Consider the following 27,247-nt stretch of genomic DNA (forward strand, 5'->3'; position numbering starts at 1 on the left):
AAGGTAGTTGTTCACTTTTTTCAAGTACTAGTAAGGAAATGCTACCAAATTTACTCAAAATAATTAAAAACTGAAGAAACTTGCAGAATTTTAAATTTTAAAAAATGTATCAGTTATCTTCCAATTCCAACTGCCGATCATCTAGTTATAACCCATGAAACTCAAAACTAGTTAATTTTGAGAATTGAGATTTATCAATTCTACCTCCACCTCCTCTATTAGTGCATAACTCACATTATCCATAAAATATTTCGTAGCCTACTCTTTTGTTTCCTATCAACAGCATCTGGAGCACCCACAGTTACTTGTTTATTTCCACTGTTACATAACTCCATGAAGACAGAGACAACTGGGCAGCAACTTATTTTATAATTTAATACTATTTTTTTCAAAATTTTTATGTTACCTCAACATAGTAAAATTTTGAATCATTAATCAAAAAAAAGGAGGAATGCATATGATTTCAACATGTAGGAGTTAAACACTTAACTGGCTGATTCTTACTTGTATATGTCAATGTCAGTGGCCAGGGAAATCAAGTGCTGTGGATGAAAGTACTTCTATAATATTCTGTTTCTAAAACTTTTGGACTGGAGCAATAAACATTATTAACATGGTTTTTTTTTGTTTGTTTGTTTTTGTGTTTTTTTCCCTCAGGAAAAACAGTATGTCACACAATGAAAGGTAATCAATATTAATGATATTAAAGAAGTATCTTTCTTTGGAGGTGTAATTCAGTTTTACTCCTAGTCTTTACTACCAACTGCTAAATGTGTCACCTGTGTGTTTTTTCCCCAAATACAAAAAAAGACTTAGTCACATGAAATAAAAAAGGCTGCATATTATTAAATTCCCAGGAGGGGAAATTTTTAGAGAAATTTCTTTTTTTTAAAGAATAAAATCACTAACTCATTTTCTTGGTCATTTGGTATTCTATATTTCAACTACTACGTACTTTTCTTCATATATATGAAAATTAATCACAACAGTAAGAATAAAGCTTGCTTTCTCATCATACAGTCATATCTTAGAAAATATAAAATTCCATCAGGCATGAAGGACATAAGTATATGAGTAAAAGAAAGCAAAAAAAAATTATGTATATATACAGTCTCATTTCTAACTCAGATATTCAGTAAAACTTTCCACTGAGAGCTATGAAATTTTATAGTGATCACCATTTTTCTTAAGAACAAGTTAATTTTAATGCTTCAAAGTGCAAATGCAAAGCCCCATGCCAAAATACTTGCCGACTTCCCATTGCTTACTGAATTAAAAGTAACTTTTCATACAGACATACTCAGCTAAGAGACATGAGTTTGTCAAGAGCTATAAATATCCCACACTTGTCTAAGTGAAGTATTTTCTGTTCTTTTCAGATGGGATTGGGTGCGTTCAGGGTACTATGGCCATAGACATCTGTTCTTTTCATTCTTTTCAATTTTCTTGCTTTTGTTTTTATTTTCTCAACTTGAGATACGAACTCCAATTATGAGGTCAACACTTCATTTATGTTTTTCTCCAACACCCCTCCTCATAGTTTTATTTTTAACTAACAAGTATAAATAAGAAAATAGGTGAACTAGCTTAAACATCAAAAAATATAATTGTCAGAGAATAAATCTGATTTTTAAAAATCTACCAGGTTTTCATAAAATCAAGATGTAAATGAATAAGTCATGTTGTGGAAAGAGGTGGCTCGCTATCATAAAGGTGTAAAAGTCTTTTTAACTCAAAATTTTTGTGGAGTTAAATTTCAAGGAAATAATTAAGTACAAAAGTTATAAGTAAATTGTGAAAAATTTTTCTCTAATATATTATTATAAAGCTATGTTTTTAACGTATAATTTTAGCATTATTGAAGACTTACAAGGGATTACCAGCAAATGTAAAAAATATGTTATCTTTTGGCTCAGTAATTCCAGAGGAAGCTATATATTCAAGATTATGAGAAATACACAAACATACACACAAAAATCTGCTCGTGAAAATATAATTATAGCAAAAGACTGGAAATAACTCCCTATCTAAAGACACTTACTGCTTAAGTATACTATAAAATAAACTCACAGTAGAGTATTATGCCACTGTTTAAAAAACATAAGATAGATATATAGTAACAAGGTTCAGAATAAATTACACAAAAGCACTTAGCACCTTAGCATTCAAATGTTTTAAATTATATATTTGAGTAGGACTCCTATTAAGTTCAAGAAACAGCAGTCAGAAATGACTCTATTCCTTCTCTGCAGCAGGTTCTGAGACTTTCATGTAAGAAGTGTCTTTCTTAAATCCAGAGGCACACTTGTCTTGGAAGATGTAGGACACTGAGAAGAGTCTCAGTGAACAACCTGATTTTTCCAGCTTGCTACTCTTACAATGCTCATACCTCCTTTGTCCTAGGGCATTTCCCTAGACTTTTTAGCCTTCATTAAATCTAGGTAAATACAGTCAAGTGTAACTGTTTTTGAGTTGAGGTCTTTATTCCCTTATGAAGACACTCATTCCATGTAGTGTTTATATTGAATACTCTGCTTGTTTTTCTTATTTTTTTGTACCAGGGATCAAATGCAGGACCTTATGCTTGTAAGACAGGCGATGGCACCACTGAGCTAAATCCCTCCCCCAATCGTTTTTCTTTTTGCTAGATATAATCCTAACTGAGAACCTAGAAGGACAGGAGAGAAAGATATTCATAAAGTCCAGAGTACAATATTGTTTTCAATAGACTAAACATATATCCTTAACTACAGGATGGATCCTCATTTGCCAATGTTCCCTAAATTTATGTCCACTGTGTATGTGTAAATATATATATATACACACACATATACACACACATACATATATACACGTATACACACACACACACACACACACACACACACACACATAGAATCTGCCAAAAAAATGTATGTATCAAGAAAAGAAAAACTTATAGAAATATTTTAATACTAAAATTATTGAGACATCATGAAATTAATACAAGTTACTTTTGGCCTCTACAATTTTAAGAGGTGCTCAAAATGGTGGCCATTAGCTTCTAGGCATTTATAGTATGGCGAACTGCTGAAGTTTGTATACATTTTTTTGTGGTGTCTCTTTCCATACATACATACATGCTGATACCGAGAAAGTATCCATGATTTACATTTCAGTTAATAAGACCAATTTTTAATAGCATATTCCCATTTATATTAATTTTTAAAAGCTAGAAGTTTACATACTACAAATGCAAAGATAATCTTGCAATTGCAGAGAGAACATGGGGAAGGAAGCATACGTAAGTGACTACCTGTGATACTGTGTATGATAAGGGAAGTACATTTGGTCTTTGTCCCTGGTTCCTAGCAAGATCCTTAAAACTTGCAGTTTCCTAAGTGATAATCACTAAGGTGAAAAGACAGTAAGAAGCCCCTTTCCACAGCATGTGAGTTTATGCTAAGTGGTGACTCTGTGAAGCCCCAAAGGGTGTGTGTCAGTTCCCAGAGGAACCAGTCAGGTGATTAAAGGATTGCAACTTTATCTATTCACTTTGGAGATGGGATCTCACTTTATAGTACAGGCTGGCCTTGAACTCACTATGTAGCCCAGAGTGGCCTTGAACATAGGAATTCTTCTGCCTCAGACTCCCAAGTGCTGGGATTACAGGCGTGCACCACTCCATCTGGCTAGGGTCGCAACTTTAATCCCATTCCCCCAACTCTAGGGACAGGGCCCAATGATTGTCTTAATCATTACTGGATGACGATTTCACCAATCATACCTATATAATGAGGTGTCCAAAAAATTTAACATGAAAAGATTTTAAAAGCTCTGGGTTGGTGAATAAGAATGTATGCCTGAAGCAATACAATAGTATAGCCCGAACTCCATGGGAACAAAAGTTGCTGTGTTTAGGGCCTCACTCTATGCAACTCTTCATCACGCTGATTGATTACTGTATCCTTTAAAATATCCTTCCAAGCTGACCATGGTAGCACACGCCTGTAATCCCAGCACTTGGGAGTCTGAGACAGGGGTTTGAGACCAGCCTGAGTTAACACAAATTTAAGGCCATCCTGAACTATGCAGTGAGTAGTATAAATGTATATACATCTTTTGTAAATAATAGGCAATAGCAACATCTCCTAGTTTTGTAAATCATTATAACAAATCCTTGAACCCATAGAGAGAGTCAAGAGAATTCCTAATTAATAGCCAGTCAGTTGAATGTGGTACAGAATGACCACTGCTAAAGATAGATGAATTATATTTGAAGGTACACTAAACTATTCATGTTATTGTTTAAAATTTACTAAATACACACAAATGTCAACTTTAGTTAAATGCTTCATTTACTTTATGAAATTCAGGAGCCACTACTAATTCAAAATGATTGCTCTATTTTGTTTTCTGTGTTTGTTTGTTTGTTTGTTTTTAAATCAGTAATAGGTGTCTTGTGGGATAAGTATTCAAATGCATATGGAGGCTTTAGAAAAACTGAGAAATTACTCAATTGGCCTAATTCTCTAGGAATTAATAAAACTCAAAATCTATCAATGCTTTGTGTCAACTAGTGCTTCCTCTTTCAAATGGCCTCATATGCATATAAAAATTCGGCATAAAATTTGCAGTCCTTGCATTCTAGAGGATCCAAACCATCTTTGGAAAATCTACATGTTTACATAACTGTCAGTAGCTGGGAGTCTAAAGGAGGAGTTTGAATGAAGGAGAACAAGATGACCATGGAACTCTGTGCTCTAACAGCCCCAAGGGTTCTGCAAGACTACAATTAAATGTGGCTTGTTGTATACTGACTGATAGAGGGGATCTGAATTATTCCCTATATGGTGCTGCATTAAACCATTTTTCATTACAATTCCTTTTCCCAGACAGAGCAATACAAGCTCTGGTGCCAGGGAAATGTCCTGGGAGAGATTGTCCTATCACATAACAGATCAGAAGTAAATTTTCATTTCACAGAGGAGTCCTTGGAGGAATATTTTAATTTTACTTCTGAAAACACACGTAGTATATCTTCTTCCTGTCTAAAAATCTCCCCTGTGCACACTCTTGCATGTTCTCCCTCTTTTTTTCTCTCCCACAGTCTATAATTAGGCTCCAGTTTACAATGTACCTAGTCAAACAGGTGTAATGAATACTGTACCTCGTCATCAGCCTGTCGCAACCGGGCCACAGCATAACGTCTCACTGTGGGGTTGGTGTAATGAGAGGACAATAGTTCCAAGGAATCCTCAACATCCATTGGCTTCCATTTTCCTAGAAGTTCCAATGCCTGCTTGGCCTCCTGAGGTAGATCCCAATTAACACATTTCAAGAATTTTGTGAGAGCCTAAAGTTAGAAAAATAAAATTTTAAAATTAGAAACAGCTGTCAGGTGTGGTGGTTCATGCCTGTATCCCAGTACTTACTTGGGAGGCAGCGGCAGGATTGCTCTATGTTCAAGGGCAGCCTGGGCTACATGATGAGCCAAGGCCGGCCTGAACTACGTAACAAGATCCTGTCTCAAAACAACAACAACAACAACAACAACAACAAAAACAACAAAAATTAGAAACAACATCCTATTGTCAGGGATAGTAAAGTTTAAGGGTGATTAGACAGATCTGTACTTGGTCCTGATGGCTGGGCCACAAAATCAGTAACAGACTCCTGCATAAACATTAAATGTAGTTATCCATACGATCCCAGGAAAACACCACAGAAGAGGATACAAGCTTGTTTCCCGTAACCTGACATTCTCCAGGCAAAAAACCTTGCAAAGCAGGATTAAATTTTAAAATCTTTCTCAAAATACCTCATGGACACTTCTCACCACAATCCAAACCTCAATTTCATAAAACTCTCATCACCATTCCACGCTTTAGCCAAGTTAACCTATTTTACACATGACTCTCCATCTACATTTCTTCCTTATGTCCTTCAGCAAAACAGTGGCATCTTCTTCCTAAGGTTAACTTGTCAAAAATTCAATTTTTTTTCCAGAAGTTTTAAGGAACTTTAAGCTCTTCCTTCAGCAGTTGGCTCAGCTGTACCACTGTCATTTAAATAATGCTCTGCTAACTGCCAAATGCTTTTGTGGGCTTTCTTATCTCTACAATTCGAGCCTGGATTCCCCCAAAGACAGATGTACTCTTCCTATCCACCACCATCATACCATTTAGTAATATAATGCTCCCTCTCTTCACATGGGACAGACTGTCCTAGCATTACATGCATTTACTTTTCACTTTTAAAACGTATTTCTAGACTGAACGTGGAAACAAAGTAACACCTCTTAAATAAGTACAATAAGAGCTTTTCCATTTCACAGTACATCAGCAGTCTTAATAGAAATGTGCCAGTATGTACTTATAAGCAAATCTTGCAGCACACCAATGTATTTAATAACTGAAACAATCTAACTCCTAGAGTCTCAGATTTATAGATCTATTAGTAGGATTTATAGAGCATGCTGCTGACAAAGAACTTAAGGCACTATACAAAAACTTTCCCTGCTTTACCATGCTAAATGTTACAGATGCAAGGCAATAGAATGAAGGGCACAAGAGGAGAATGAGAAACAAAGTGTAAGAGTTTGAAGACGGCTGTAACGATAATGATATTTAACCCCAGGTCTTTTAAATATGCTTTATTGACCCATGTAAAGATAAAGGATCCTGATGCAATTTTATTTCTGCAGCTTTCAAAAATAGAGTATAGGTGGCAGAGTCAGTATGTGTGGGCTCAGATCCTACTTTCTGCTCTATCAATTATCAGCCAAGTCACCTAGAGCACATTTTTAAACTTTCAATAGACCTATCTCTTTGGGCTATGGTTAAGATTAAATAAATTAGCAAAGGTAAAACACTTAAAACAGTATTTTACATATAAAATGATAAATGATAAACTGATAAATGTTAATTATGTCATTATTGGTTGTTATGGTTACTTTCTAATTTGTTGACTCTAGTATCAATCGTTAATCTTACTATATTTATTACCATGGTGTGTAGCAATAAAAATATTTTGTTAACCTCTTTCAATATTCTTCACTGTTATCTCCTATTCCTACAATTGTCACTTCAATGCTAAAAACCCAGAATTTATCACACACATGTGTATTTCTAGTTATGTCTTCTACTTAACTCAGTTATTGGAAATTTCTACTTTGTTGCCTTCTAATACCTTCAATTCAAAATTACAAAAAATGAGAACATCTCCTCCCCTTGCTCCTTACACTTACCATATTCCCTATTTTGGGGAACTTAAGCCTAACCCCTGGGACTTGTACTCAAGACAACTTAAACGTTTTCCTCCTCCCTCCCACTACCTTGCCCTCCAGCACGGCTCTATGAATTAGTACGTGATCCTCCTTAGGAAAGTCCTTTTTTTCTTTACTGCTCTAATGTACCCAGTTTATCTTCCTTAAAGTGGTTTCCTGTTACTGATGGTAGAATTCTAAGCCCATCTGATGTCACTTTTCTTTAAATAACCTTTCAAACTTTCTTTCTCCTGAACCTAACAACTTACCTTATTTATGTTTTTTCCCATAAAAAATGATCAACAAATAATAACATCAGAACATGCTTACAACTAAGTCCACTCCTTCCTGTGTGAGTGAAATCTCCCTCACATCACAGCACAAGGATTTAGTCATCCTTCATACTTCTATTAATGTATGTTTACTAAAAGAGTGACCCTTAATCGATTACTATCTCACATTTCCTCACTTTGATTATGTGTAAACATTCTTTGCCTAAAACAAATTTAATCTATATACATAAAACACAGACATGCTATCTAGAGCCCTGTAAAATGCTAGGCTAACAGTTGATAAATGCTTGCTGAATTAAATTCACTTTTTTCTATGGTTCACCATCAACTTCTTGCTTGGTAACACAAATATAATTACTGCCCTGGTGTAACTGCCTCAGAAGCAGCCTCATAAGAAAATTTAACCCACCACTATTATCTTCACTATATATAACTTTTGCTATCACTCCCCCCACACCATAATAGAAAGACAGTGCTATTATATTAACTTGTTATTTTTAATTAGTATTTTTTTAAGAAAGGCCACTGTGAAAGATATCTGAAAAACTGTGACATTTACACTTTGGGTTTTGAAAAACAAGTTACTTCCTATCTGCTGTGGACTACAAATTTAAATATATTTCATAAATTTAAATACTTTTATTAGACAACATTATTACTGTGACCTTTTGGGGGCAACAACAAGTCCACACTAAGTGTTTTTTATCCAAATACTCAAGTTATGTCATTTAGACAGAAACAAGATTTTAAAAAATTCAAATTTAATTTAAAATAAATAGTGCAACTTTATAAGAGCCAATTTCCTCCAATTTGTTTTCTGAACACTGCGCCTTGTCTCTAGGGAGGCTTTTCAGCCACAGGGCTCAAATGCTATATGACCTAAATGACAATTTTTGAAAACCTAATACTGAAAGAATTTAAATAAACGAATGGGTAGCTTATAGGAGCATTTGTTTCTTACAATATCCATTTTAAATTATTACAAATGTAGCTGTGTGAATACTTCTTCTGGTCACTTCAGGCCAATATATATTTGGTTTACTCAAAAGTGCTTCCTGAACATTAAAAAATATTGTTCAATCTACTTTAGTGACTTTAAGAATCCTATAACAGGTCCTGAGAACTGAAGTTTCATGGCCTACCTTTTGAAAACTTGAAATCAACTAGTTAAATGAAACTTGTCACATACTTTATATCACTTGAGCATTTTATTTCTTTTGCACATATCTGGAAGTAATTGGATTTCAGTGAAAGTGACTACTTGTTTAAACAAACAATCTTTCTTGTAAGCCTTTCTATCTTAGGAAGTTCTGCTCCATGAATCTATTCTATGCTTCTTGAACCTATACATCCTAACAGGTTTAATTCAATATCTTGCTGTGTATTTTAGGTGACACTGTGCTACATTCGAGATGTAATTCCTGTAACCAAGGTTATTCTTCATTTAACACAGAATCACGACACTAATGCAATCTTTACAGAACACAAAATCACCCACCTGTGTTTCAGCTGATGAATATTTCCTTCTGTTCAGGGATGAAGAGAAAAACACTCAAAACTAAAATAAATCTAAAATTTCTCTCTCAGTCTTATTATGGATAAGGAAGAATAAATAGGACTCATCTACAAAGAATGTCCTGGGGCTTCAATAAATGATAAAGAGGAAAAACTGAAGACTTAAGATAAACTGTAACCAGATTTTTATCTTTAAAAAAACTAAAGAAAAACAAGTTAGAATAAAGTAAAGACATGTCGTACAATATATTAATTAATCCATTGTGACATAATTACATAACAGCTCCCTGACAGACGTAAATTTCCTAATGCTTCTCTGCTCTTTCCTAGTGCTCTTTCCCTAGTGCATTTCCAAATTCCTTTACATAAGGAGACACATGCTGCTACAACTGCTTTCTCTACCGTTCTCTTTCTTGTGTCCACTGACTCCCTTGTCTTTTTCACTCATAAAAACAAGCATATTGTAAGGCACTTGTAAGCTTTGGGATTCTGCAAAAGTTTCTTAATCTCCCTAAGCCACACACTTGTCAGTAATATGTGAAGCTGTTGTGGAATTTTAAAGAACTATAGCACACAAAAGTTGCTTAATATATCTGGCTATTACTTTTATATTTTTTTATATTTAAAAGAGTTAATCCTTGGTTCTGTCCTAAGACTTTACAGATTATTTTAAGAACCAGAAGAGATAAAACATTCACTATGATACAGTCATCTCATATTAAATATGAGGCAATTAAAGCTTAGATAGGTGAAGTGATTTGCTTGCAGTCAAAAGCTTCTTAGTGCTAACAGACTCAAAACCAGGTTGCCAAATCTAAATCTACTGAACTTTATCACAATTCTCTCCAAAAATCCCATCCACTCAAGACTGCATAATGAACAGCCAATCTCCAGTTCCCACTCCGCCTTCCTCCTGTGTGCCAAGCTGTCTGCTGCTCCACTGACTCAGCCTCCTCATTCCCACTTACATGCCTCATGCTCTTCCCTGCCAAACATGCTTCCGCCAGAATTCTACAGTTCCTTCAATAATGGAAGCATTTTCCTAATCACCCAAGCTCAAAGAATAAGAGGAGAATCGGCATTTTGCTTCAGTTAAAATGCACCAGGTGTTCTACTTATACTGTCTCACCTGTGAAAGTAAGGTGTCTTCATTAGAACAATGAAGAACAAGGTAATTTGCCTTACTGGATTAACACATAAAAGCTGTATTGTCAGAAACTAAACATTAAGTCTGTGTCTTGAAAATCCACTTAGACGTTGTCTATGCATTAACAAACAGGAACATATGTCTTTGTGTGTATACCTTTCAATTTTGTTAAAATGCAGTAATACATCTATTGCTCAGTATCACTGTTTAGGTTGACAATAATTATATTTCCATTGTAATTTACCTTATTTCGATCTTTGGTTGCAGTTTGTACCTAATTTTGACATTCAAAAATAATTCAAGTAACTCACTTTTTCTTGATTAGTAAGATAATATCTAAACTTCCAAACAAGATCTTGTTCTTCATATGTAAGTTGCTTGGTTGGTGGATAACTCACAATAATCTACAACAAAGAAGAAAAAGAAGTGTTTTTATCAAATACATAGTTCCTATATTATTTCTACTCCATTCAAAATTGTTGCTTATTTAACTATACTAGCAAGGAGAATTAATATTTAGCCAAGGAAGATTTAAATTTTCTGTACCTGTCCATCCAAAATGTATAGCATTAGTGTATAAGGGGGGAGAAAAGATAGAAAGTCACACTCCATATAAAAGTGCATAACTATATTAGCTGGGCATGGTGATGCATGCCTCTAATCCCAGCACTTGGGAGACTGAGGCAGGAAGATTACCGTGAGTTTAAGGCCAATTAGAGTTACATAATGATTCAAGGCCAGCATGAACTATGTAGCAAGACCATGTTCCAAAAATAAATAAATGTGTATAACTACAGGCTTCATTTAATTCAACTAAAAAAACAAGCCATGCCACCACACAAAAGAAGGAAAAAAAAAAAATACCCAATCCCCAAAACCAAAACCTTTGTCTTGGGCCAAGGATTTAGCTCAGTGGCAGCATGCTTGCCTTGCAAGCACAAGGTCATGAGTTCAATCCTCAGCGCCAAAAAAAAAACAAAAACCAAACCTGTGTTTTATGAAGTCAATGCATACAACAATGCACGTTTACCCAACAATTCCTCTCTTGGGCAATGACTCAGTGACGGCAAACCTATGGCATGTGTGCTGCTGCAGGCTCAGAGTCCTCTCCGTCAGCTCACAAGTACTCAGGTTAAATCGCAGTGTTGGTACTTTGTGGTAAATAAGTGGGTTATGGATACTAGCTTGGGCTCTTGTCTCTAAAAGGCTTGACATCACTATCTTAGTATTCTAAGAATACTATCACAAAAATAGACACTGCATAGCTCTGTCTCTAGAGCTAGTACATTTGCTAAAAGTCCTCACATAATTAAAAAATAAGCCTGAAGCGTTATGCTTTGCATCAAAAATGCTCCTCAAAAGACCCATGCATTGCAAGGTAGGGCTTGTGGAAGGAAATGAGATGACAGGGAGCTAAGCTCATCAACAGATTATAAATGAGCTGGGCCTCACTGAAGGAAGTAGGTAGGTCTCTGGGAGCACGCCTCTGAAAAGTACCTCTGCTCTTTTCTCTTTACTTTCTGGCTACCTAGAGCCAAGTAGCTTTCCTCTGCCAGGCCATTTCTGCCTTGGAACCAGCCAACCATGGACTGAAACCTCAGAATTTAAACAAAATAAACCTTTCCTCCTTTAACTCATTTCTCATTTAGGAAAAAAAGAAAAGAAGGAAAAGAAACAATGCAGCTCCCCTTAGAGTTCATTTAATTTTCAGGGGTCAAGAATTACAGCTGAGGGGGGGAAAAAAAAAGAATCACAGCTGGGCACCTGTAATCCTAGTACTTGGGAGGTGGAGGCAGGAGGATCACCAGGAATTTGAGGCCAGCCTGGGCTACATAGTGAATTCAAGGCCAGCTTGAACTACACAGTGAGACCCTATCCTCAAAAACAAAACAGCCGGGCATGGTAGTGCATGCCTGTAATCCCAGCACTCAGGAGGCTGAGGCAGGAGGATCATGAGTTCAAGACCAGCCCGGGCTACAGAGTGAGTTCCAGGGTAGTCTGAACTACATAGTGAGATCCTGTCTCAAAAAAACAAGAAACAAAACAAAACAATAAAACAAACAAAACAAACCAAAAAACAGCACAGAATTACAATATTTCACTAGGCATGGTGGCAGACACTTGTAATCCCAGCACTCCGGAAGTTGACCAAAGAGGATTGCCGCAAGTTTGAGACGGCCAAAACACAATGTGAGACCCTATCTCACCTCCACCCCAGAAAGAATTACAATATTCTGTATATGGGAATACTACTAGTAGAAAGAGAATGCTATAATAAATAGAATGGTGTCTTGTTTCCAAAAACTATGGGAGTATTACAATAGTGTAAAAACAAAAGCAAGATATTTCATGGCAAAATTTGGGGGTAAGGCTAAGCCTATAATTTGTGAATTATCTCAGAGTAAACGTTATTCTAAGTGCTGATAGCAAGTATTCTCGGGAAAAATGGGAAATGGGCTAAGTTATACATATCAGGTATTTTGTACTAGTACCAAAAGGGTAACTAATACACTAACACACATAAACATGCAATTGTTGAAGTTAGGTAGAAGGGCTTAGCCTAGAAAAAATGTGTATCTGAGAAGTTAAAAAGAAAGGTACCTAAATGACTTTTAAATTGATAATATCAGTTATAACCAAAATATCCATTACATTATTTTTAATACATTATTTGTATTTCATCAGTACCCTTACATTCAGCTGATCCCGTGTGGCAGCATTGGGTTTGAGATCATGGTCAGAAGGTCCACTTCTTAAACTCCGGGCAAGTTTATGATGTTTGCTCTCAACTAAATTCTCCTATACATTATTTAAAAATATTGAGAATATAAATGTGACCAAAAACAAAACGAAACAAAAAAACTTTAGTAATCAGTCAGAAAGAGAAAAGTAAACAGTTGCCCCTGTAGAACTATTTTATAATACCTATGATGTTGTCCTGGTACAGCTTTATTGCCTTATATACTTATAAAAAATAGGTACACATTCTGTGACTGAGGACTCAGAATGACTTAAGCTCCACTGGGTGCCATAATACTCAAATGCCCTTCCAGCTTCTTAAAACATCTACCTCTCACTCCGCACACAAGATGCTCACATCCTCTATCAAGGACCACCTTTACTTCGTTGCTTAACCCAGACTAAAGCGCTCCCTCCTCGAATCCACTCACAAGAGACCTTGTGACATCACTGTTCTAACTTTTTAGCAGTTATTAAATCTCAATTTCCAAGGGCAGGAACACTGACCCCGATCCCTGAAGATCCACATCCAGTGCTGTTTTATCCGTGGCCCCAATCACTACTTCTCACCACACTATCACTGCCTAAAACAATATAGTATCTATTATTTATTCTAATTTTCAAAAATAATTTATTTATTTTATTAGTTGATTGCATGTGTGAATTCTCTTTGTGTCTTTTTTTTGCAATTTAAAAATTTTGGTCCTTTGTCCTTAAACTTTAAGAGATAAGTTGGGTTGGAGATATAGTCAGTGGTATATCTACAATGTGGCCTAACAAAAGTAAAATAAAAAACATTCTTTACATACCAGTCTTGTTGAATAGTTTAGTGGCTACAATAATGTTCTTTATTTACAACAGTCTTGATTCTTAAATTTTCATTCATTCTAATTGTATTATACATTTTTTTCTTCTGTACGATGTTAATTTTTCTGAGAATCTGTTTCTGACAAGTTCTCACATTAACAATTCAATGCAATGGTTGCTCAGTGCTGTATTACACTGACCTTATTTTTAGGATGTTGTTATGGCTTGTGTCTAGATGTCCCCTCAAAGCCTCATGCAGTCGGAGGTGAGGCTTTTCAGAGATGGCTGGATCTAGGGTGTGTGAGGCTGGGATCTAGGATGAGGTGCTAGGATTAAGGGTATGAGTGCTACCTGCCCCAAAGGTGGGTAGCCTGGATAAGATATAAGGGACAGAAAGAGTGCTGTTGCTTTCTTTTGCTTGATGCCTTCTTGCCTGCCTGCTCTGCTATGCCCCTCTGACATGCCACCCTGCCTTGGAGTCAGCCAACTACTAACTGAAACCTCTACAAACTGTGTGCCAAATCTTTCTTCCTTTAACTTTAGGTGTCAGGTATTTTGTCCCAGCAAGAAGAGAAAAGTTAACTAAGACAGATGTCAATTTTCCTTGTAAAATTCCCAGATGAACCTCATTCCAGATAGCTGAAGCATATTTATAAATCATTCTAGATAACTAAAATGGCTTTTTTAAAAAAAGCGTATTTTGTGGATTTAAGTCAAAACTATTCTGGAGAAAAGTATTTTCATTAAAAAAAAATTGCAAATAACTTACCACAGACATCTGAGGGTCAGGAACTTTCACTAATTCAAAGCTTGTTAAAATTGGAGATGATTCATCACCATCCTGGATTATAATGCAGTTAAAAGCAAAAAAAAAGGGAAAGATAAATACAATTTTAACTGAATGATATGAAACAACATATTATACACTTTAAACTATGTTGTCTATTTAATAAATATCCTTCTATTAAATTCTTAACCTCGTCCCATTATAGAATGTATGTCAATTTTTTATATCTTTTGATACTGACAAAAGATTTTGAACAAAATAAAATCTAACAGAAATCTGCATTACAACAGATATGGGGGGTCTAGAAATCAGATATTTTTGCTTTTAGTTATTCTTTTTTCTTTGTTTCAAAGACTTTGTTTTTACAACAGGATATGTGTGTGTGTGTGTGTGTGTGTGTGTGTGTGTGTGTGTGTGTATTCTGTTTGCTTGTTTTTGTACTGGGGATTGAACTCAGGGGGCAGAACCACTTAGCTAAATTCCCAGCCCACAAATATTTTCTAAAGTTCCCACATTCAAACTTAGAACAAGAAACCATAGAGCATAATTAAAATACAGGCAAAGAGACTGTGCATAATTTGCAAAACTTATGTGAATGTTGGTATTATGGCTTGTGTCTAGATGTCCCCCCAAAGCCTCACTCAATTATAGGTGGGATTTTTTTCAGAGGTGGCTGGATCTAGAGTGTGTGATTGATTCATGGTACCATACTAGGCTCGAGGGCACTGGGCTTAAGGGTGTGAGTGTTACCTGCCCTAAGTAGTCTGGATAAAGGGTGCAGAAAGATGCCGTTAAGGTCCCTAGTTGCTTTCCTACCTTGTGTCTGCCATGAACTGTTTCTGCCATGTGCCACCTTGCCTTGGAGCCTGCCAATTAGGAATTAAAACCTCTACAAAATGTGAGCTAAATAAACCTTTCCTCCTTTAACTTTGGGTGTTGGGTATTTTTTGGCAGCAATGAGAAAAGTAACTAAAACAGTAACTTTTCAAAGTATTAAAACTGAGATTCTGCGTTTCCATCAGTTGCTCCACAGAGTCTCCTGGCTGTTCAGCGTTTGGAATCCTTCCCATCTGGGGCTTCGACCTGCTGCCTTCAACATGTCTGTCCCAAGCTCACTCGCGAAGCAACCACACATTCAGTCCAAAGAGATTGCAATGGAGAAAGTGAAGGTAAAATGTTCTGTGTCTAGAAACAGGCCAGACTATGCTCCTATGGAGTCATCAGATGAGGAAGATGAAGATTTCAATTCATGAAGAAAACCAAAGGACAGGAAGTAGAGCGTGAGGAGCACGAGGAGGATTTGTCTAGTGAGCCCCGCTGTGGCGCTCACAGAACCGATTAGCCAAGATGTGGAAGAGAGATCGGCTCGACATGATAAAATAGTGGAACCTCAAGTGGTGGGAGAAAGTGACTCAAATAGGAGACACTTGGCGCATGGAAGATAGCAGCGAAGAAGAAGAGATCGAAGAGGAAATGGAGCAGCGCCGTGGCAGGATGAGTCAGTGAGCACCTGGGAGAAAAAGTGAGGCGACGGAAGTCGTGGAGTGGAAGGTGAGGGACTTCTGGGGAAGAGTCAGAATCCAAGTCTGGGTATGAAGAGGACCTAGACAGTGAGGATAAGATGGAGCTGCTCCTTAAGCCAGTCTTACTCGAGAAGGCCGAGTGACAGTTAAACATGAGGCTGAAGCACTGCAGCAGGAGTTGGAGCAGGAAGCCAGAGCCAGATGCACGACTGAGGAGAGGCGCAAGCACACATAAGACTACAGAAGAGGAGACCGAAATTGAGCTGGAGAACAAGCGGTCTCTGGCTGCACTGGCTGCTCTCAATACTGACAAGGAAAATGAGGACTATGAGGTGTGGAAGGTTCGAGAGCTAACAAAAGGCAAGAGGGCCAGAGAAGACCAAGAAGCGCTTGAAAAGGAGAAAGAGACTGAATGCATGAGAAACCTTACTGAAGAATAGAGAAAAGCTGAGGTTCGAGCAAATGACAGTCACTACCAACAAAGCTGTTAAGGGCAAATAAAGTTTTTACAGGAGTATTATCACCAGGGTCCCTTCTTCATGAATGAGGATGAAGTACACAAGAGAGATTTCAGTGCACCTACCCTGGAGGATCACTGCAACAAAACTATTCTTCCTAAAGTCATGTAGGTCAAGAACTTCAGACATTCTACTACCTCCTTCCACTCAGCCTAGGGCCAGGAGAGCCCACAGAATACAAAATTCTTTAAACAAAAGGCAGCAGGGGTACAAGATGTATTTGAGCAGACCTCTGTCAAGAAGTGTAAAACTACCTAAGATTCAGCCACTTCTCCCAACTGTGGGACACAGGAGCAGTCACAGCTTCTGGTCCCTGACAGTTTTCTTTTTCCATTATGTACATGGTCCCCATATCCAGCTGGCTGGACTTACTGACATACTTATATTCCTGGATGACTCTGTTTATGAAGGTGCTTTTTGATTTTGACTCGTACTGAGAAACTTGCCAAACAAAAACACTATCAAGGTAGAATTAGAGGCTTACCACTTAAAGCCATTTCTGAGAAATCCTAGATTTCTCCATTATGACATCCCATATTTACTTGGAACTGTTAAGTTTCTTTTTTCAGCCTCTTAGTGTGAGTCAGAACTGTGGGCATGTAAGTGGACAATGTGTTACTTCTATCGTAGGGTTAGGAATATACCAGGAAATTTAAAAGCTGTTTTGTCTACAGCCCTACTACCCTGAATGCTCCCGATCTCATCTGAAACCTGTTTTGCATTTTTGGTTGGAGTCAACTTTTCTAAGTAAACATATTTTTGATCTACTTATGTGTCAAGAAATTACACACCAAAATAAAATAATTAAAATAAAATAAAATAAAATATTCATTCAAAGGAGCAGAATTTTAAAGTGGGGGATTAAATGTTCCTCAAATTTATACAATAGGTAGAAAATACACCACTATCACTTCTCAAATGAACAATGCAATGCAAACTTAAATAACAATAAATCTATTCTTAAGAAATACAATTGTCTTATTTTTTGGTATTATCATTTTTGAAGAATGTTGGCTTTTATTTTTATCCAATTCAGACAAGAGAGGTAATTCAGTATAATAAATGTCACTGCCAAATACACTGGAAAAGGCTAAACTAATTATGGTCAACATTCATTTCCTCACAACTGTATGCCTAGCATCAAGCTTTTCTATCAATTTCCAAATGCTAGTATGTTTTCAATTTTACAGAAGTGCACAAAATCAGGAGAGACTGAAAAGGTACAAGTATTGTGAGTTTAACGTTAGTTCCGTAATTGAGTCTTACAGAAAACCACAAATTCCCATAGCTGTTGTTTAACGGGCTTGTTCTCCGTTACAATACTAGAAAACACATTTATCAGCCCAACTGTGACAAGTAATCTTCACTAAGGCTATCTGTCATAAAAGACAGGTGACAAGAAAGTCTATTTCCATTAAATTCAATACACTGGCCCAGCAATCTTTACACTAAGTGGAAATATGACAGGGTGAGTAGACAGGCATTAATTTATGAACAATTTTCTGGAAGCAGTAGAAAGGGGTCAAGAACCTTTTCAAAAATACTTGAAATTCTTCTAATTTTTCTTCTTATTATTTCATCTATTATCAAAGCTGTCTTTCAAAGGATTCTTCACATCTCCAGTGTTCAAAAGTACCACTTCTATTAGTAAGTTTTTGCAATATAAGCTCCCTATGAACAGCAAAATTGCTTTTTAATAAAACTTTACATAACATCATAATTTACATTTTAAAATGTAAATAAAATGTAAACTATGGTTTTATTGAAAGGTATTGGTGACAAAAAAATTGCACTCACATTTTCCTTTCTTTTTGATAGTTTTCCTAATAAATTACTAAACAATGTTAAATAGTCTATCTGCTAATCTTTTTTTTTAATCAGGTGGTATTATATATGAAAAGCTGAAACTATTTAACTTTTCCTATTCTTTCACTAAAAAAAAAAAAGGATACAAGTGAAACAAATATGTATGTTGACTTGAATATACTAGAAAATTATTCATAACTATTTAAACCTTATCCTTTCAAATAGCCATCTATGGTTACAAAGAATAGATGTTAAAAATCAATTATGGCAGCTTTAACAAATGACAACCCAAAGTGTAAGTGTAATTCAAATTCTTGCTTCTACTGAACAAATGCACTGCATACAAAGTTGGTTACATGCCAGAATAAATATTAATCTCCTACGCAATATATCAAAAGTTTGTTCACTTGTATACTATTTCTAATACACTAAGAGATATTTGGTTTATGTGGCTTTGATATACACACAATTAAGTCTGCATTATTTAAATAAAGGCTCTTCAAGGCAGGTAATTTTAAAGAAGCTACCTACCAAACACAGAATTATTTTATTTTCCCTACCAAGCAGACCACGGCAAATTCATAACTATCCATTAGTTACTGAATGAGTCTTATGGCAACATAATATTCTTACTTTTGCATGTATTATATAAGTAAATGTTTATTAATCAAGTCTTCCATATGCATAATTACTTAGTGTCACATATAGAATTCAAGCATATTATATATGCATTCAAATAACATACATGTCTGGAACTTTCAATGGGAACTTACCACTTCAAAACTATGACTTCCTATTATTTTTCAAATGAATAATAATTATAATAAAGCTATTAGTATCTTACTCAGTGATCCACACAATAATTAAAAAGTTTTTAGTCACTTGAATACTTATTAAATTTTGTAACCCAAAACTGCATTACATAAATGGACTTTTGTAATCTTGTAGCTATTTGATTTGTGTACATATAAACAGCTGCTGCTGACAGCTGTCTGCTGCTATTCAACAACCAAATAATTCATCTCAGCAGGAATGACAGTAATTTTTTAAATGTTTCCCGTCCCCTCTACTTTACAGACCATAAACAGTTCCAAGGAAGATACCTTTTCATAGTAAACGATACCATACTCTTTATCATCACACTTGACACATCGAAATTCAACCATCAAGTACATGAAATTAGAACTACGTTTTTCACTCTAAAAAGAAAAATAAAAAATGATCATTTTCAACATTTTCTTAAAGGATCAGTGAGTGTATAGTATTTTTCCCAATTTAGTAATACACATATCCATGAAGCACAACTTGTAACACATTTTTTATTATATACCTATACTATTTTTTATTGTATTATATATAGATGCCAGTACTATTTTATTCTACAGTATCTGTTACTCAGAATTCCACAGTAAAGCTTAATGAAATTTTTGGTCTACTCAGAAGTTTGGATTTTATGATATAAAATCTTTAAAGTATTTTGTATACATGTTCATGAAAAGATATTTTAATTAAAAAAAAGCTGATGTTTGTATTTAACAACTTTAAAGAAGTTTTTATCCTTAAAATATGACTAAAGTCAAACCAAGTGTAATATAACAAAATACATTTTTAAAAATTATGAAACTAAAGAGGAAGTCTTTTAAAGACAACTTTTACAGTATTTCACAATCTACCAGTGGTCTGAAGATAGCTAGTCACCTGTAAATTTCTATCAATACTTTAAGTATACTGGGGACAGTTACTTCTTCCCTCAACATAAAAAGAGATTGATTCTTTATATAAATGTGTATCCTTTACAAAGAAAAAAAGCAAATACTAGGGTAATGGACAATGAAAATGCAATGCTGTCTACAGGAATGATCAGTCTTTTCCAAAACAGCTCTATAAGCAGCTTTAAATCTATTGCATAAAATCATAAAGGTCTAAAGAGGTTATTTCAATTGTTCGGCTTTGTAAAGCATGTTGTAGTCTATGGTGACAGCAGTATCGGCTGCTTGTCTTTTAAGAGAGTGGATGGGAACCGCAAGAGGAACTGGGCAGTGTTGTCCCCAATACGACATCTTCTGCACTCAGAGGTACTGAAGTAGAAGTACAGAAAAATTAGCTACGTACCTTGATTAAATTTTTCTTCAAAAATGTGACCACTATGCAAATTGAAAAAGCTTTTCTGACTGTTTTTGAGAACATACTATGAATAAATGTAGAAAAGATATCTAAGGTACAGAACTATAAACATAAACACCACTAAATTCACTTTGAAAAATATGGCTCACTGTAAAATTAAAAATTGCTCTTTCTACTTGCAGAGAACTATTCAGAGAATACAAATTAATCACTTATGCACTACAGTGGTCATTATAAGCTACATATAGATATTCTCTACTAATTTGATTAATGTAATTGTTAGTTTTATCATCTATACACTTAGATTGTTGGGTCAAACATCTGGTGTTTTAGAGCAAATATATTAAAAATAAAACTTTTAAAATAGCTTTTGAAGAGACTCACTGAAGTCATCCTTTAACTAGATATAAAAACTGGCCCAATAAATTAGGTCAAGAAAAAAAAATCACATAATTTTATCAAAGGTACAGTAGTACACAGTACATAAGAAAGGCAGTATATTAACTGGAGACAGGACTTCCTCAAGAAGATACGTGGTAACTGAAGAGGCAGCAGTGTGCTGATGGGAAACTTTACCCAACACTGACTTGAATTCAGAAATGCACAGCCATAATAGAGAAAATGGGCAAGTGAAGCACAGTCGCTTCACGAGCTTTCGCTATGACATTTAGTACATGTATGAGATAAGATTACAAACTTCATAATTCAGCGTTAAAACAGAAGGCAGATATTCCAAGTCTTCCACTTGTTAGAATAAAATAAAATTCACATATGCACAATGTAACCATTTATGAAACTCTCAGATATTGTTGATTTGAAATAACTGGGAAGAACAGAGGAACCAACCCACCTCATTTATCATTTCTATTTCTCTAAACGTCAGTCTGTCCAGCCAATCTACCTTTACCATGTGTCCTTGTCGATGAGCTTTGGTGAGCTGCAGAAAAATATAAAGGAAAAAATTCTTAACACAGAAAGAAAATAATGATACAGGTCAATCTGAAAATCCAAAATCTGTAATGCCCCCAAATCCAAAGCTTTTTAAAGCCCACATAACAGCACTAGTGGAAAACTCCATATCTAACCTCATAGTTAAAACAAGTATAAAAGTAACATGTAAAATTCCCAACAGCCTATGTATATAAGTATATATAAAAATAAATTTCATGCTTATACTTGGACCTCAATGACAAGCTATCTCATTATGTATATGGTGATATCCAAACTCTGAAAAAACATCCAAAATACTTCTTGTTTCAGTATTTCAGAAAAAGGATACTCAGTCTGGAAAAACTAGTTTCACATATGAAATATACCTAGGCTAAACAATTACCTGGGAAAGAAACCTGATAAAAGACAGGTTTAAGAAAAATGATTTAAAATTTTTTTAAAAAGGTCTAGAGTCTTACCATGTTTCGTATGTCAATACGTCAAAGTCTTTCCTGAAAATATCTCCGTGTTCTATACTTACACTTTGAATAATACAAAGAGAGGAGTTATAGTTTTTCTTCCCATTTTTAATCCAATGAGTATTATAAAAAATGGGTTACAGACAGTAAAGCATTTCCCTGAGACCCATAAAGTCATACTCTGAGGTTTAAGCATATACATATGCATATATGCTTTCATTTTAGGAAAAAAATGAAAAAAGATTGGAAGTTCTCAATTTGCTGTTGGTATAGTCCTCTGAAGTCCTTTACATACTAATTTAACCTTAATTTCATAAATTACAAAATGGACCAACCCTTCAAATCCACACACACAATTCAAGGCAAGTTCTCCAAGGTCCTCAAATTATAATTAGGTTTTTTAATAAGAAAACATATTTTTAAACACATGCTTTACTGTGTCAAAACTTTCTTTCTAGGGCTTAGGATGTAGATCAGTGGTTCCCACTACCTCTCAAGTCCAAGGTCCTGAGTTTGATTCTGGTTCCAAAAAAAATCTTTCTAAACAAATGTATATATAGCATGAAGTAAAATTTAACCTCAAGTTTTACTAGTAGCTTATCTGTATCTTATCCTCTTAACTGCTCATATCATTATAGTACATATGACTATGATCAAACACTGCCATCAATAATTTTTTGTCACAGAACTAAAAATCTTCAGGGGCTGGAGATTTAGCTCAGTGGCACCAAGCCTGCCTCAGAAGCACAAGGTCCTGAGTTCAATCCCTGGTTTAAAACAAAACAAAACAAAAAAAAACTCATCATCAATATTCTTTATCTCCCTTTATTTCATCACAATGATGAAGTTCAACTATTTCAAAAATGAAAACAGTATCTTCCTATAAAAAGGTTGAGGTTCATTGTTATATAAAATAGCAACTTAGCTTTCTTCTGAGTAATAAACTCCTAAGATAATCTCTAAAAATGGACAAAAAGATAACAACTACTTTACATAATTACTTTTTATAAAGGAGAAACTAAGTATTTTGTTGTCTATGACAGACTAGTAGGCCAGATGCGAGCAACATAAAAGACCAGAAAATAGTTACAAGAAAAGTAAAAGAACAGCCACTGTGACTGAAGAAGAGAGTGCTAGACTGGGAGCTAGAGACCTGGGTTCCTAGCCTAACACTCAAACTGTCATTTTTGAACCAGCATCAATAAAATTATAGTATCTTTTATTTTGAATTCTCAAAATTCAAATAAGATAATGGATGTAGAACATGATACGTAGTTTATTATTCCATCTGGTCATTAAAGGCTTACAATTCTCACTTTGCAATATGTTCCAACGTGGTTTTCAACACAAATAAAAATATAAAAGGTCAAATTACAACCTTTGCTTATAAAGAGTTACAGCAGAAATCAGTAAAATAAGTCTATATAATTTCTACAGGAAGAAAATAATTCATACGCCAAATTCTTGGCCCACTTTATAACCACGGTATTAAGCAGATAATTTTGCACTTTGCAAATTATCAGCTACTACTAGGAAGTAGCAGTACAAAGACTTAAATTCCAGATTTTCTATGTTCCTAAAGCCCATTTTCCTCCCACCAGTCTTTGCAATTTGGTGTATTTTCCACTGATGAATTACTGCTAAGAGTTAAGCTTGACAACTTTGTCATTTATTGAACAAATATTGAACATATTTATGACACAACAGTTGATCCTCCACTACTTACTAGGTGAAAAGACCTATAAATAGTAAATTAAATTTAAATGGTGGAGAATGCAGTGGGGTTTTCTCTCCATTACTGAAGTATCCAGACAAATCACATATGTTCCAAAGTCATTTGTACTGGCCCCAGAATTTCTGCTTGCTGCTAAAACATATTATTTCCTACACAGCATATGCCTAGCCTTTTCCCATGTGAGCACCAAATATCACCTTTCTCAATCTTCTGAAGGGCTATCAAAGAATATATGATCAGTACGGCAGTATTAAAGTTGGTAAAGCCATTATGAGCGCACATGCAAGTTTAAATTATCCTAGAGACATTCACATCTGTGTAATATTATTTGTAATACAGAGAAAATAGACATCAAAAAATGCAAAAAGCCATCAACAGTGGGAAGTGGGAAGTAAACTATATGGTACACACATTATAAAATGCTATGATCTGAGAATGAGGGAAATCTATATGCCTCCATAGAGAAATTGTAACTGTTAAGGTAAGAATACCTACAAAATTAGAAGTACCACTTGTGCTGCAATGATTGACTGCAGTCTCCTACACCAGATTTGAGATTAGGAGCAGGAATTCTGGCTATTTCTGTTTAAATTTCGTGTTTTTAAATTTCCACGAATTCAATATATCTTCTAAAAAAATTGTTTGCTAGTCACTTGTCCTATTTACCTAAGACTACCTAACAAACCATCCCAAGGTGGGTGGGTTACAACAACATTCAATTTATTTTTTCTCATGGTTTCTCAAGACATCACCATTTAATTGCAAGGAACAGGTTGGAAACAGCAAAGCTGGCACTTAATAATAGGGAAAGTCTAAAATTAATTATGACAATTGCTAAATGATCTGCTATTCTAGTCAGCCCTTAAACCAGTCACTTTATCTTTTGCTGGTGCTGATAACAATGTAAATAGACTTGGATGGTTTTCAACCTGTACAAAATAGCTATTTGCTAACCCTAATTTTGGAACTTTTACAGATATCTACAATCGAATACACAGTTTAAACACAAGTAAGAGTGACTGCCTAGCAATCACTGCGTTTGATACCTAGGACCCCTGCATCCCCTCCAAAAATAGACCATATAGGTTAGAGTACTAATATTATTTATTACTAGCATAAAAATTTATATTTCACTTGGATCTGGAATATCAGTAACCTACATTTTCACAAAGGAAAAAAATGTGCATTTTGTTAAACAGTGGGGTAAAAGCAGTATAATCTGCTTCAAATTGCTTATGAAGAAATAATCCTCACTAGGGCATTCACTCTACAAAGGAGATAGGTCAAGAAATCAGCAAAAGTGTCATTTCACTCTTTGTAATGAAGACAGGTTTCTAAAGAATGCACAAGACACCACATAGAGCTCAAAAGAGAAGCCCACTGTCACAAAAGTAGTCTCATAATTATTGAGCCCTAACTTCTCCAGAATTAAACAGCAAGGGATTGTAAAAGCTATTTCAATAAAAGAATCCGCCAAGAATTAAATAACAATGTACCCAGGAAACTTCTTGGAGCACTAATCATGTATTATCAGATTTAATAGAAAGAGAAATATGTGCTTTAAGAAGTTATGTCATATCAATAGGTGTTTAATAAAAGTACCAAAGAAAGCCAGAAGTGGGTCAACATGCTCTGCACTACACCTACACTAGAACAGCAGGGAAAAGGAATGCCAAGTCGTGATCCAGAGGAGCAGACAAACTTCTTTTACCACAACTCAGTTTACTGGCCCTTATTTTTGTCTGCCCTGTTAAGAGTATAAGCTTCCTGAGTATGAACTATGAATACCAGTAGAACCTAGCACTCATTGCTTAATGAATATTTATATTAACGAATGGAATTCTTTACGAAAGGGTGATAAACAGAAAGGAAAATAAATATTTCTTAACTCTGGAATTTCGCCCAACAACTCTGAGGAGTTAGAAGGGAATAACATTCAAAAGGAAAACAGAAAGGATTCCTGTCCTTGGTCAATTTTCCCCAGTATTTATAGACAGTCAATACAATATGGGGAAGTACTGTAAGGGAAACACACAGGCAGACACACAGACTCAAAGGGAAACAGGAGAGAAATGTATTCTACTTTATGAAACTGCCTTGGCCAGTTTCTCTCATATTCTTTTTTTTTTTTGTACCGGGGATCGAACTCAGGTCCTTGGGCTTGCGAGGCAGGCCACCGAACCGCTGAGCTAAATCCCCGGCCTTCTCTCATAGTCTTATAGCCACTTCATCATTACAGTAAACACCATTCAAATGTGTTTATCAAGGAGGAGTTTATATGCACTGCCCAAGTTCACATATGCTATGTAAAAGGTAGGTTAGTGTTGTTTATTAAGTATTATTATTTAAGGAATTTAATACTAGCTATAAGAATGAGATGAACATGCAAAAAAGTGAAACTGAGTAAATGAATTCAAAGATGTTCCTAAAAGTTTGATCTTGATTTTAAACACCCACAGATATTTTATGACTGTCTGATAACTTGAAAATACAAAATAAGTGTAAATCAGCCTCATAAAACTAATTCAAAAGAACCATCCTCACTTTTCACTTGAAACCAACAGAAAATGTAAAGTGGATAATGGCTTTATAACAGCTTAGCACTGAAAAACTTTGAAATCCACCCCCTGAGGAGGACTGCTGGAATGAATTGTGGTATGTTCACAATGTACAAGTTATGTACAAATGACCTAAAACAACTTCAATGCACTAGTAAGAGTAACATAGCACTGTATTAAACACAAATACACATTATGATCTGAACTTAAAAATACATATACATTCATACAAATATTTATATACATAGTAAAAATATATCAATTAGAATATACATAATTGTTATCTCTGGCAAATTGGGGATTCATTGTTTTGTGTTTTAACAACATTTTATCATTACAGAAGATGTATATTACTTTTGTAATAAGAAATTTATTTAAAAGGTAAAGTGATTTAAAAAACAACTGTGGCGGCTAAGCATTGTGGAACACAGGTGTGATTCCAGCACTTGGGAGGCTGAAGCAGGAGGATCCCAGAGAGTTCGAGGACAGCCTGAGCTACAAAGTAAAAGCCTGTCTCAAAAAAAACAAAAAACAAATGAACAAAAAACAAACAAAAAAATAATTGTAGTGAAGTCTCTTCTAAGAAAACTGCTAAAGAATAGCCTTTGTACAGATAATGCTAATTAAAAGTAATCCTCCTTGATAATAAATTTTAAAAATACAGATGTGCCTGATCAATTTAACCTATCTAAAATGAAAATCAAGTATTAAGATGATTGTATACTCTCTTTCCCTCAAGTTATTTCTTCCATGGGCTGTCCAATTAGTTTTAGCTACAGAAGCATATAAGTCATATAATGTTATCATTTTTCAAGGTGTGTTTAATAAAACCTCATATGAGTATAAATTTCTATGGCTTAGGTATCAAACCTTGTGTCAAGGTTTGAGTTATAAGATAAATTTTCAAAAATAAAAATAAAAAAGCAATGAAATATTTAATGCTTGAGCCAGATATTCATTTGCTTTCCTAGGAAAACTAAATTAAAAAATTAACAAGACTGTACTTTTTTTTTTTTTTTTTTTTTTTTTTTTGGGAGAGA

General features: G+C 35.0%; 1 protein-coding gene and 1 pseudogene across 4 annotated transcripts in view; one reads left to right on the plus strand and one right to left on the minus strand.

The window, feature by feature from the left end:
* Nucleotides 1-27,247, minus strand: part of Pik3c3 (phosphatidylinositol 3-kinase catalytic subunit type 3) — a 119,284-nt gene that overhangs the window by 67,073 nt on the left and 24,964 nt on the right. For 3 of the 4 annotated variants that reach the window (XM_033757366.1, XM_010638014.3, XM_010638016.3), the window contains 6 exons: nucleotides 21,356-21,442; nucleotides 19,485-19,580; nucleotides 14,517-14,588; nucleotides 12,896-13,000; nucleotides 10,513-10,605; nucleotides 5,150-5,335 (listed from right to left, as the gene is read on the minus strand). In XM_033757366.1, coding sequence (XP_033613257.1) covers nucleotides 5,150-5,335; nucleotides 10,513-10,605; nucleotides 12,896-13,000; nucleotides 14,517-14,588; nucleotides 19,485-19,580; nucleotides 21,356-21,442 — 639 coding nt within the window. The remainder of the gene's footprint in view (nucleotides 1-5,149; nucleotides 5,336-10,512; nucleotides 10,606-12,895; nucleotides 13,001-14,516; nucleotides 14,589-19,484; nucleotides 19,581-21,355; nucleotides 21,443-27,247) is intronic. The other variant, XM_010638015.3, reaches the window with a different exon arrangement.
* Nucleotides 15,491-16,833, plus strand: LOC104871963 (annotated as a pseudogene).

Source organism: Fukomys damarensis, unplaced genomic scaffold, assembly GCF_012274545.1.
Source record: "Fukomys damarensis isolate Sample0158 unplaced genomic scaffold, DMR_v1.0_HiC HiC_scaffold_30, whole genome shotgun sequence".
Lineage (NCBI taxonomy): Eukaryota > Metazoa > Chordata > Mammalia > Rodentia > Bathyergidae > Fukomys > Fukomys damarensis.